The sequence below is a fragment of the Hippopotamus amphibius genome, chromosome 1, assembly GCF_030028045.1.
Source record: "Hippopotamus amphibius kiboko isolate mHipAmp2 chromosome 1, mHipAmp2.hap2, whole genome shotgun sequence".
Classification (NCBI taxonomy): domain Eukaryota; kingdom Metazoa; phylum Chordata; class Mammalia; order Artiodactyla; family Hippopotamidae; genus Hippopotamus; species Hippopotamus amphibius.
Window position 1 is genome coordinate 114,681,218 of NC_080186.1, and position 10,610 is coordinate 114,691,827.

At 53.8% G+C, this 10,610-nt stretch overlaps 1 protein-coding gene across 2 annotated transcripts; it reads right to left on the reverse strand.

Annotated features, from left to right (window-relative positions):
- Positions 1-4,592: 4,592 nt before the first annotated feature.
- Positions 4,593-10,266, reverse strand: LINGO4 (leucine rich repeat and Ig domain containing 4). 2 transcript variants are annotated; one of them, XM_057723634.1, is made up of 2 exons: positions 9,496-10,266; positions 4,593-7,073 (listed from the first exon to the last, which is right to left on the reverse strand). In XM_057723634.1, the coding sequence occupies exons 1-2, from the start codon at positions 10,044-10,046 to the stop codon at positions 5,279-5,281; spliced, it is 2,346 nt and encodes a 781-aa protein (XP_057579617.1). In that variant the 5' UTR covers positions 10,047-10,266; the 3' UTR covers positions 4,593-5,278. The 2 variants fall into 2 exon arrangements, with proteins under 2 accessions (XP_057579617.1, XP_057579625.1); XM_057723642.1 differs by having other exon boundaries at positions 4,593-9,164; positions 9,496-9,571.
- Between the last annotated feature and the right edge of the window lie 344 nt (positions 10,267-10,610).

Below are 10,610 nucleotides of genomic sequence, written 5' to 3' on the forward strand. Positions count from 1 at the left end.
TATGGGCTCATCATCTTCCAGCTCCAATGAGAGGTGGTGAACGAAGAAGACGAAGTGAAATGGAAGTCCAAAAAAGAGGGATTAAAAATTAAACCACAGGAGTAATTTCCTAATCAGAGCAGTGAAAAGCCAGGTGTAATCACTTTTCCTGGAAATTTTTTGAAGGAGGGTAGACTTCTAATTGGTTGGGTAGGGAGACTGAGGAGTAGAAGGGATAACTTTAGGTGAGATGATTCCAAACTTCCTCTCAGGTCACTGTGTATTTGGGATTTATCATCTCATTCCCCCTCTAAGAGCCCAAGCCAGGACTGAAAGATTGAGTTGTGAGAGACTGGGATTGGGTGAATTGTGATTTCTTTATTCTCATCTCCAATTCTGAAGAGTCCATTCTGTTTCCTTGAAGGGTATTCTGAACAAGGTGCAGGTGGCAGTAGGTGAAGCTAGTTAACAAAGTGTGGACTGCCTAGAGAGTTCAGTGGGCAGGTGTTTCTACTCAATAAGCAAAAGCAGAAAAGTTGACTTTAGCTAGAGGGCTGGGCAGGGAGGGGTTCTCAGACACAGTAGCTTAGTTCCAGAGCCTTGGCTGCTTACAGAGTTCCCTTTCTGGACAACATGCAAACCGTTCAAATGATATTCAGCTACCTGAGGCTTTGGAAAACAGCACACTCCCTTGCCCATTGTAGGAATCACCTCTCCTTCCCCCAGCACTCAAGGCTCTTCACCAGAAACCAGCAACTGGGAGCGTGGGCCTTAGTATCAGAAATTATGCTGCTGCTACACTTCTGTCTTTAGGTCAGATTGATGAATGTGGCAGGTGTCCTAGGAGAGAGACATTCTCCTCAGCCTCTCTGGCCACCACCATCCAGCTCTAAGTGGCCCTCCTTAATTCCCCTTTACAAAGCAGTTTGGAGGAAGAGGACTTAGGAATCCCAGATCTCGCATGCTTTCCAGCCTGAATCACTGCCACCCTCACTTCTTAGAGCAAAGGTCCTACCCAAAGTCTCCTGCCTCTCTCTGATGCTGGGGGGGAAGGGGGATGGAGAGGGGAGAAGCTGGAGGCAACAGTGTGTTTTCTTACAGCGTCCATCCTACCACTTGCTCTTACTGGGGCAGTTATCTCCTTCACACCCTAGTCCTTCCCAGCCTTTTCTCCTTGCCTCTAGTGAACCCTGGAGAGCACAGGCAGCCTAAACCTCCAGCTTTCCTGCTGCCACCTGCGGCTTCTCATAGCAGACGTTCTATAAGCGTTTCTGTTCATTGCTTGCACCAGGTATTCTCAGACGGGTCTGTGACTCAAAAAAGTTGAGCATCATTGCCTTGCAGCATGCTCATCCCTTCAGTCAGGGAACCAGCCCAGCAAAGGATGTAGGGAAATTAGAATATATATCAGAGACCAAATGGGCAATGCCAAAATGCTGCCAGAGTGTCTCGGGGTCCAGACTTCTCTCAGCTTAGATGAGATCATATCTGAAATGGAAGAGAGGAGGGGTAGAGAGAGGGTGGGATGGGATGTCCTCAGGAAGGTTCTCTTAAGCAGGAGTAGGCAGAAGGTGGGCAGAATTCTCCTTGCACCTGAAGCAGCTCACTGATGGTCCCGCCGTGCTCGGAAATTCCTAAGCAGGCCCTCTCTCTGTAACCTAAGAGGTTATTGAGGTTAGAACCAAGAAAAGGACCTAGAAAATCTGAAGCCCCCATGTTTAACCATGAGAGGGGCTCTGTTGCTGGCAGCCAGGGATTTCAGTTCAGTCCCATCTCATTCCTGGAATTTCTGTTCCTTTCTGCTGGTCCCTGGTGCAGAGGCAAGGACATTGGGAGAGGAGACTGAGAAGAAAGATTAAAAACTAACAACCAATCCTCAGCTTCCTGGATCAGGTGCATTAGAGTTACTGAAGGAAGGTGAGGACCAACGACTGACCCCAGTTCCCCTTCAACAAGTTGTTCAGGGTGGATGGGGCCGAGGATGACCCCTGGATTTTACCTTTCTCACAGGTCAGTCCCCTGGGGAAGGGGGTTATAAGAGCAGACAGTGACTGGAGCAGTATGGCATGGTGTGGTGGAAAGCATTTGGATTTTGAGTCAGCCCTAAGTCCAGAAGCAGCTATCTTACTAACCAGCCATAACATCCCCGCACATGTGCACACACCACCTGCCCGTGTCCCTGGTTGCCATCACACAGTTGTCCACACACACACACACACACACACACACACACACACACACACACACACACACACACACACACACACACACACACACACACACACACACACACACACACACACACACACACACACACACACACACACACACACACACACACACACACACACCCACATACCCCTGAGCTAAGGGCAGCCTTTCCAGACAGGTCGGGTAAGGGGCTGGCTTACGGATGATTGGACAAGCTGTGGAAGGGCTCTTCGCAGTAACCTTCTTACGGTTACTAGCTTCCCTCCTTGAAGGTGTTCTGGAAAGGTGGTGTCAGAACAAGGGGTGGTAGTGGGAGAACCCCACGGGCATTTCCTGCAGGTTTAATGTCCTTTTCGAGGGATGCTTTGCCCACCTTTGCTGAGGAGGCCCTGGTCTACACCCAGAGTTATAGTGTCTGGAGCTGTGCTAGTATAGTGGCCACTGGCCACCTGTGGATATTGAACACTTGAAAGATGGCTAATATGACTGAGGCGTGGAATTTAAAATTTATTTAATTTCAATTAATTTAAATATGTTAAAACTAATGCTTGATTTAGTTGTTGGAAAACTTTTAATATGGTTGGAACAACTTGGACATGTCAGTTGACTTTTTCAATAGTGAATTTTATGAAACCTAAATACAGATTAGATATTTCTGGTGAAAATTTAGTAATCAAATTGGAATGTGTTGTAAGTGTAAAATATACACCAGATTTCAAAGACCTAATATGAAAAAATAATGTAAAATATTTCATGACTCATTTTTATATTGATAACAGGTTGAAATGATTATAGTTTGGGTACATTGGGTTAAATAAACTATAGTATTAAACTTAATTGTATCTGTTTCTTTGCTTTTTTAAATGTGATACTAGAAAATTTGAAATCACATAAGTGACTTGAATTCTGTTTCTATTGGGCTGCCCTGGGGGCTGTGGGACTCAGGCAGCAGCATCTCCCAATCCAGACACATGTTCTGTTCCCCACCACCTCAGGGGCCTTCCCAGAGACGATTTCTCTGAACAGCAGCGCTGCTTCTGCCCTTTTCTGCATTGCAGTGTGGGCAACTGGAATGAGAACTTCTAGCACCTGACCCCTAAGTCCCAATCTAATAAGCTGCTGGTGGAAGATTTTGGAAATGAGGGAGATGGCTGTGTCCCAGGGAAACCTTTCTGGTGTCTAATAAACTGGAGAGGGGAGGTTGCTGCAATGCTAAGAGAATTGTGTGTGCACGGTGGGGGGCAGGGTTGGGATATTCAAGACGGCGAGATTCTCCAGCCTCACTCTCTGAACTGCCGGATCTCACATTCACCTCTGCCCCTCCCCCCGCCCCCATATTCTCACCTCTGCTCCACTGATGAGCTTGCCTGCTGGTGAAGTCTGGCTGCCTCCATGTGGCGCCAGCTCCCCTCGCCTGTCAGGGATCCTTTAGGCTGGGAATCTTCTAATGAGTGGAGTCTCCTCAGAGCAAGGACAACAGCAGCAGGAATGGCTAGGAAGCTAAGGATGCTTGCCTACTATTGGGTGAGGGGTGGGTGGGGGCTCCTGAGGGTGGAGGGGAACTAAGGACACTGTGCAGATGCTGCTGCAGAGAGAAAGAGGCTCCCAGGGACCTCGTGACTCTCCATTTCTCGGTCCCTCCTCCCTGCTCCTTTCCCCTCCCTTCACTCCTCCCCTTCCGATCTTGCTGAGGCTGCTGCCCTGTCCCTTGAGCTCTCAGCATCTCTGCTTTCTCCAGCTTCGCTTTGCCCTCTCTTTTAAGTACACTCAGAGGCCGTCAGCATCTCCTCCTCCCACTCTGCCTCTACATCTGGGATCTCCATAAGACAGTGACCTCTATCCAGAGACAGCTTCCCACCGGGGCTGCACTAAACACAGAACCAAGGGAAACTGCCAAAGGATAGTGGAAAGGCGGTAGTTCAAGCTGCTCCTTCTTCCCTCCACTTTTCACTACACCTTGCAGCGCCCCTCCCACCTTGTTCCTTCACACCTAGTTTTGCTGTGTTCTGGGTCTCTCTCCTTCAACAGCTGCAGATTCTTACTTTTGTTAGTCATTGTCTAGAGTTCTCTTGCTTTCCATCAAGGGCACTAGGGATCTGCGATACAGGAATGTTAGGAAGATTCCAACCAGGTTGAGAAATAAGGGAAGGAGCTGGGTTGTCCTGGGTTGAAATTTCTGCAGAGGGATCCTTTGGAAGGCAGAGGATCTCTCTTCCAACTCTGAAATAGGCTGGGAGTGCTGATCTCTCCACACGTGGTGGGCAACCTTTTGCATAAACCCCTGGTTGTCAGGCTCCTTAAATTCAGGCAAGGCCATTGGGATACAGGCTCAATGGGCAGGCAGAAAGGGTAGGAAGGGGGAGATCTGACAGAAATAAGGGGTGGAAAAGACTAAAGTAAGGAAAACTCCAGAGATCACATTTAGTTGTGGCTGCTACTGTCATGGCCTTTGGACAGCAGGTTTAATGATGTGACAGACAGAGGCAGGTGGTAGGAGCTCATGCAGACTCAGTGCCAGTGTGTAATCTGTCCTCCCCCTGTCCCACACTCTCCTGTCACATCCTCTTCTCCTTAGCTTGAGGTCATTGGCCCTAGTTGTTTGCACCTAGAGAGGGGACAGAGCAGAAAAGAGAGAGAGACCACCTGGTTGAGGAGTGGAGACTCCAAGAAGCAAGTGGCACTTCCCAGCCCCACCTCTGAAATAATCTTATAGCTATGGTTGGCAATTGGTATTGGTTATTAAGGGTATATGTAAGTGTGTGTGAAGGAAGCCTGGAGTTTAGACTAGCAGACTGGAGGGTTATATTTCCGGCTTTGTGTGTGGTGGGGAGAGGGCTGGGCTGACTACAGGCTGTACATCTTCAGCTCCCTGGGGCCCTCAGGGAAGAGATGACAGTGCTGTCCTCAAATTGCAAAAGCACAAGAAGGCAGGTTATCAGGAGGCAGCATTAGCTGCTGGCATGGTGCAGGCAGGAGGTGTGGGAGATCTGTGCTGTTTGGGACTAGGTTCTGGTCCAAGCAGCCTTGGTTGTCTTCCCCTTTGGTATCTGAAGCTGGCTTGGAAGGGTCCCCAGTGTGGAAGGAAAGGTCAGAAGAGCTTGGCAGTGACCCGGTTACCCCCAGAGTTCTTATCCCCAGAGGTCCGAGGTGCCACAAAGTCAAAGGTCATGTGATGTTTGACCCGGCCTTTGCCTTTGCTCCAGAGGGCAATGAGACCAAAGCAGAGGGTTACCGAGGTGAGGAAGGGGAGGAAGCCGACTGCCAGCACCATAGCTATGCCTCTGCTATCCAGGAAGAAAGGCCCTGGGATCCCTGGCATTGTGATGTTGGGGTCAGAGAGAGTGCCATTCGGTGGTTCAACGTGGATTACTTCCAGCCAGGTCCTCAGGGAGTCATTCCCAGCTACATTGCTGACCACACAGACATAGGCCCCTCTATCCCTTAGCTGCACGGAACGGATCTCCAGCGTCCCATCCTCCAGGACCCTTACCCTCCCAGCCCTTCCCAACCAAGCCCCCTGAGGCCTCATCCAGGAGACGGTGGGGGCTGGGTCTCCATCCCCAGAGCAGGAGAAAACGGCATGCCCCCCCTCCTCTGCAATGACCCATCGTGGCCCGGATTTTCGGATCAGGGCTGGTTGGCAAGTGAAGTGCCCTGGAGGTAGGATGTCTGAAAACTCCCTCAGGCTCTTCCCCTGGACGTGCCTGGGGCCAGCACAGGCAGGGGGGGACGTGCCAAAGTCCAGGCGGCTGCGGAGCCGGAGCAGCCAGAGGAGGCGGCAGTCACAGGTCAGGGGATTACCAGACAGCCTCAGGGTGACCAGTTTGTCTGGAGAAGGGAAGGCTGTTTCCTCCAGTGTCTGAAGGGCGTTGTCCGCCACGTCCAGGAGGTGGAAGGCAGTCAAGCCATGGAAGGCATGGGCAGCGATGGAGGTGAGGCACGCCCCTGACAGTCGGAGCTCCTGGAGCCGCACCAGGGGGCTGAGCCTACGGGCCGGAATAGCAGAGATGGGGTTCTGAGACAGATCCAGGACCCTGAGGAAGCTCAGGTGGTACAGCGCTTGGAAGGGCACTGAGCTCAGATTGCAGCGGGTGATGGCCAGGCTGCTGAGGTTGAGCCCAATCAGGCTCCCAGGCTCCAGAGCCTCCAGAGGTGGCCAGTGGTGGATCTCCAGCTCCTTTAGCTGCCCCAGCCCCCGTAGCGCCCCCGCCGGCAGCCTCCCGATATCCAGTTCCCGGAGCTTTAGGGCCCGGAGCGCCGGGAGGCGGGCCAGGGCCAGGCCGGGCACGGTGCTCAGGTTGCAGCGCTCCAGGGTGAGGGTGCTCAGCTTGGCCAGTCCAGCAAAGGCTCCCGGAGCCACAAACACCAGGTGGTTGTCTCCAACCTCGAGCTGCTGGAGGCTGCCCAGCTCCCTGAAAGCTCCATCGAGGAAGAGGACAATATGGTTGAGGCGAAGGTCCAGCAGTGTGAGGGCAGACAGGCCCGAGAAGACCCCGGGGCCCATGATTCGCAGCCGGTTGCCCCGCAGCCTCAGGGTGAGCAGGCTCTGCAGACCATGGAAGGCCCCCGGCTCGAGGGTGGACAGCTGGTTGTAGCTGAGGTCCAGGTCTCGGAGCTGGCCCAGGCGGGAGAGCATTCCCCGTTGAAGCCCCCAGAGGCGGTTCCCACTCAGGTCCAGGAGCTCAGTGTCTAGCGGGAGTCCTCCCGGTACAGCCTCCAGGCGCCGGTGGGCGCAGAGCACTGCCCGGGGTTGGGAGGTACAGTCACACACAGCAGGGCAGCCGCCGCTGCTCCCCCCAGACAGGAGGAGCAGGAAAACGAGGGGGGGCCACGGGGGCCAGGCTTGCTTTGGAGCTGTGGCCGCAGCCATCCCCTCTTCAGTCCTGGAATAGATGATGACATGGCCCTTTTTTGGAAAGCGGCTTCAGATGATGGGGACCCTGGACCTCCTGGGCCTCCTTAGAGGAGAGAGGGATCGAGCTACCCATCAGCATGGCCAGCAGGTAGGGCGCAGACCCAGGAGGAATTCTGGTGCGCACCTCCCTGGAGCCTCTTAGAGCTCCTCTTTGGGGACTCTCTACTTTCCTCCCCATCCCAGCCCTGGGTAACAGGCCGAGTGCTTGGTAGCCCATGGAACCCTAATCAACTGGGGAAAGTTTTATGGGAAGGAGACAGGAAGCAGCAGGGAAGTAACTTCTGAGTTTCCCTACATCTGTGAGATCCAGAAATGCCCCAGGCCCCTTTTCCCTGATAGCTGCCACTCTGCTCTGTCCCTCTCTGCCCACCCTTGTTCTCCCATATTATCTACCCACAGCTTTGTCTGTGGCTTCAGGGGGATCATATCCTTGGATACTGATTGGAGAGAGGCCTCCCCTTGACTGAGTCATCCATGGCTGGTAAGCATGTGGGCCTCAGCTCTGCCCCCCAGGCACCACTTACTACCTCTCTACCCTCCTCCGGCCTGGCCCAGGGCCTGAGGCCTCGGACTAACAAGATCTAATCTCCCCAGAACGCCTTGGGGACGACAGCCAAACTGCACGTTAGCTATGACACAGGAGGCAGGGGCACATGAATCCCTCACGAGAATCTCAAGGGCAACCCCACCTCCCCTATAGATAATGTTGGGGTGTCAGGGACCCAAGAGATGCCCAAGTTTTGTTGCTTGGTCCTCAGACTTAGGCTTCTTTCACACCCCTCCTTCATGGTGCTTTGATTCAAGCCCCGTGTGTGAGTCTGAGGGAGATCTCTCGTCCCCTTTGGCCTCCGCTGCCTGAGCAATACACAAGAGACAGATCGAGAGCCAGGGAGGCATAGACAAATGAGCAGAGGCAGTGCCTGGTCAGACGCCATGGTGGGGAGCAAGGTAGCCCTTGGCTGGCACAGCAGATGTCTGGGCACAGGCTGTGTGGCCAGCCCGTCAACGTAAAGTGGGTTTCTGGGTGCCAGGGGACTGGGAGAAATCAGGAAGATGACCACTGGAGCCAGGCTGAGGAGACTGAGGAGAAGAGGTCTCATAGACTCACTCTGTTCAATGACAACCAGGACCCCAGAGGAGGGGAGGTATTGGAATTGGCAAGGGATGGCTGCAGACATAGGACAAGAGACAACTGAGGCAGGATGCCTGGGGTTCTTTCTAGCTGCAGATCCCAATTGCCTGTGACCGTTCAGGTCTCAACTTTCTGGGCCCTGCAGGGTCAGCTTTCTACCGCATGGCCCATTTTCTCCCAGGTGGAACTGAGGAGAGGCAGTTTAAGAGATGGTGTGATTTCTTCCCCTTTATTTCCCACTCTGTACCCTCTCCTAAAAGGACCGTCCTGGTGGCTACCCTGTAGCTACTTTGGAGGACTGAAGTAGTTCAGAAACTGAAGAAAGAGGCCAAAAGAGCAGAGGGATGTAGGACACCATGCTGAGGCTTGGGCATGAGGGAGGATGGCACGGCCGGGGCTGCTGAGCTGACTCCTTGTTCCCTGTCCCAACCCAACAGGTATGGGTGGCACGCTAGGAGCTCTCCAGGGAGAGAAACGTCTTAGCCTCCCTCATTCACCCTGTGCCTGTTCTGGGAAGTCCACCTGACAGCTAGCTCTTTATCACTGCTGCTGCAGTTCCTGCTCATCCTTCTTGCCTGCACTCAGCAAAAGTGCAGTGAAGCATGTAACCCAGCTTCCCTCCTTCCCACTCTTATGAGTGTCCTCTTAGTCTCCAAAGCCTGCTGGGCCAGGAGCTGGGGGATCTGGCCCCCTTCTCTTTAAAGGTGGCTAATGTAATCACAAACTTCCCCTTGCCAATCTCCATGCCTACAGGACAGGCTTCCGGCCACTTTGCAGGAAGAGATACATATAAGAACCACTTCTTTCGCTCCTTGTATGGGCTGGGGTCTGGGGCGTCACCTCAAGGAACAGGGTGCTTTCTTCTTCTTGTCTCTGTGTGGCAGTCCAGAGACACATTTGATCCTGGATATCCTCTTTAAAGCAGACCTGAGTGAGGCATGGGGACCTACACGGGGAGGGGGCTCTTGGAGGAAAGATTTCTGAAATACCCACACCAATTGCAGAAAAACCCTTCCTGGAGGTAGAGAGAGCACCTGGGAAATGGAGGGAGGTCTCCTTGTAGTCCTCCCCGCGCCCCCACCCCGGGGCACCTGGGTCATCTTAGTTTTCCCATTCATGTCCTCTGGGGCCAGGATCAATGGTTGGCTGGGGCTGGGGCGGGCTCAGACCCTCTAGCCTTGACAGGTCTGGCCTTGTCACCGAGAATGTTATGGAGAAGGGCAGCTGCAGCTCTGGGACACGAGGTGGGGGCACTTACCGGAGAAGCTGGAGGGTGGCATCAAGCTGGGCACTGCATCTGTCCGGGGCTGGGGGCCCGTCCCATTCGAGCTGCACCTCAGCCCCGCACCTCCCCGTGTGCCTCACTCCCCGCCGCCCGCCTGCCCGCCTGCCCGCCTGCTGCTGCTGCTGCTGCGGCCCGCGGCTGCCAGGATCGAGGTAGAGAGAAGAGCCAGAAAGCATTTCTCCTTTTTTTTTCCTCTCTCTCTTTTTAAACCAGGCGAGAATGAGTCTGCAGCAACCCTGTTGGTGCAAAATAAATAAATAAAGCGACCGGGGAGGGCTGCAGCAGGCGCCACTCCAGGATGGAAGAGGAGGGGAGGGAGCTGGGGGAGGCTCCGGAGCCCCGAGGGGTGGAGGGGTTGGCGGTGGAAGCTGCTGGGCAGGTCCACGGGGTCTCTCAGACATCTCGATAGGATACCTCCAGGGGAGATCTGGGGCCAGGCACTTTCCATGGGGCTGTCTTTCAGTCTCCCCAATGCAGGGCAATTTGTGCAACCTCTCATTTGCAATGTCCCCTGTGGGTACCATTTGTGGGGACAGTTTTCAGTCCGGAACAGCTGCTGTGGTGCTTAGTCTGAGATTGCTTCGGTGGGGATTCCTGGGGATCAGCTCCCGAGCCTCAGTGGGGGACCGCTCAGGGTGGGGGTCAGGATCCTTACAGCGCTGATGGCTGGCTGGGCTGGAAGCCCGGGTCCTCACGCAGGAATAAGGATGCAGAGCAGCGCTCCGGTCATCCTAATTAAGGCTCTCCCCACCCCAACACACACACTGCTTGCCTCTGAAATCGTTTTATAAAGAACGGCACAGGTTGGGGTTTATGTGTACCCTCCCCTGAGAGGAAAAAACAAACAAACAAACTACTCCTGAGCACCGGCTGTTTACCCCTCGGAGGAGGGCTCACAGCTATTTATGAAGCCAAGAGAAGTTCTTGGGCAAGATCATGGCTGGAGAAACAGGTCTCCTTCACCCCGCTGGACTCGGTGGTACCCAGGCACAGAGTGGTGGGATTGCATCTGCTTCCTTTCTCCATAACGAGAGCCGGGCTGGAGGGTGGGGCCCAGACAGTCCTCTGAGGGTCTGTCCTTGGCCTTC

Excerpts from the sequence above, each read along its gene's own strand:
- LINGO4 (XM_057723634.1), bottom strand. The coding sequence starts at position 10,046 with ATGGTACCCACAGGGGACATTGCAAATGAGAGGTTGCACAAATTGCCC. Across the intron at positions 7,074-9,495 it reads GCCACCCTCCAGCTTCTCCG|GACTGAAGAGGGGATGGCTG; the intron begins GTAAGTGCCCCC and ends CATCTATTCCAG.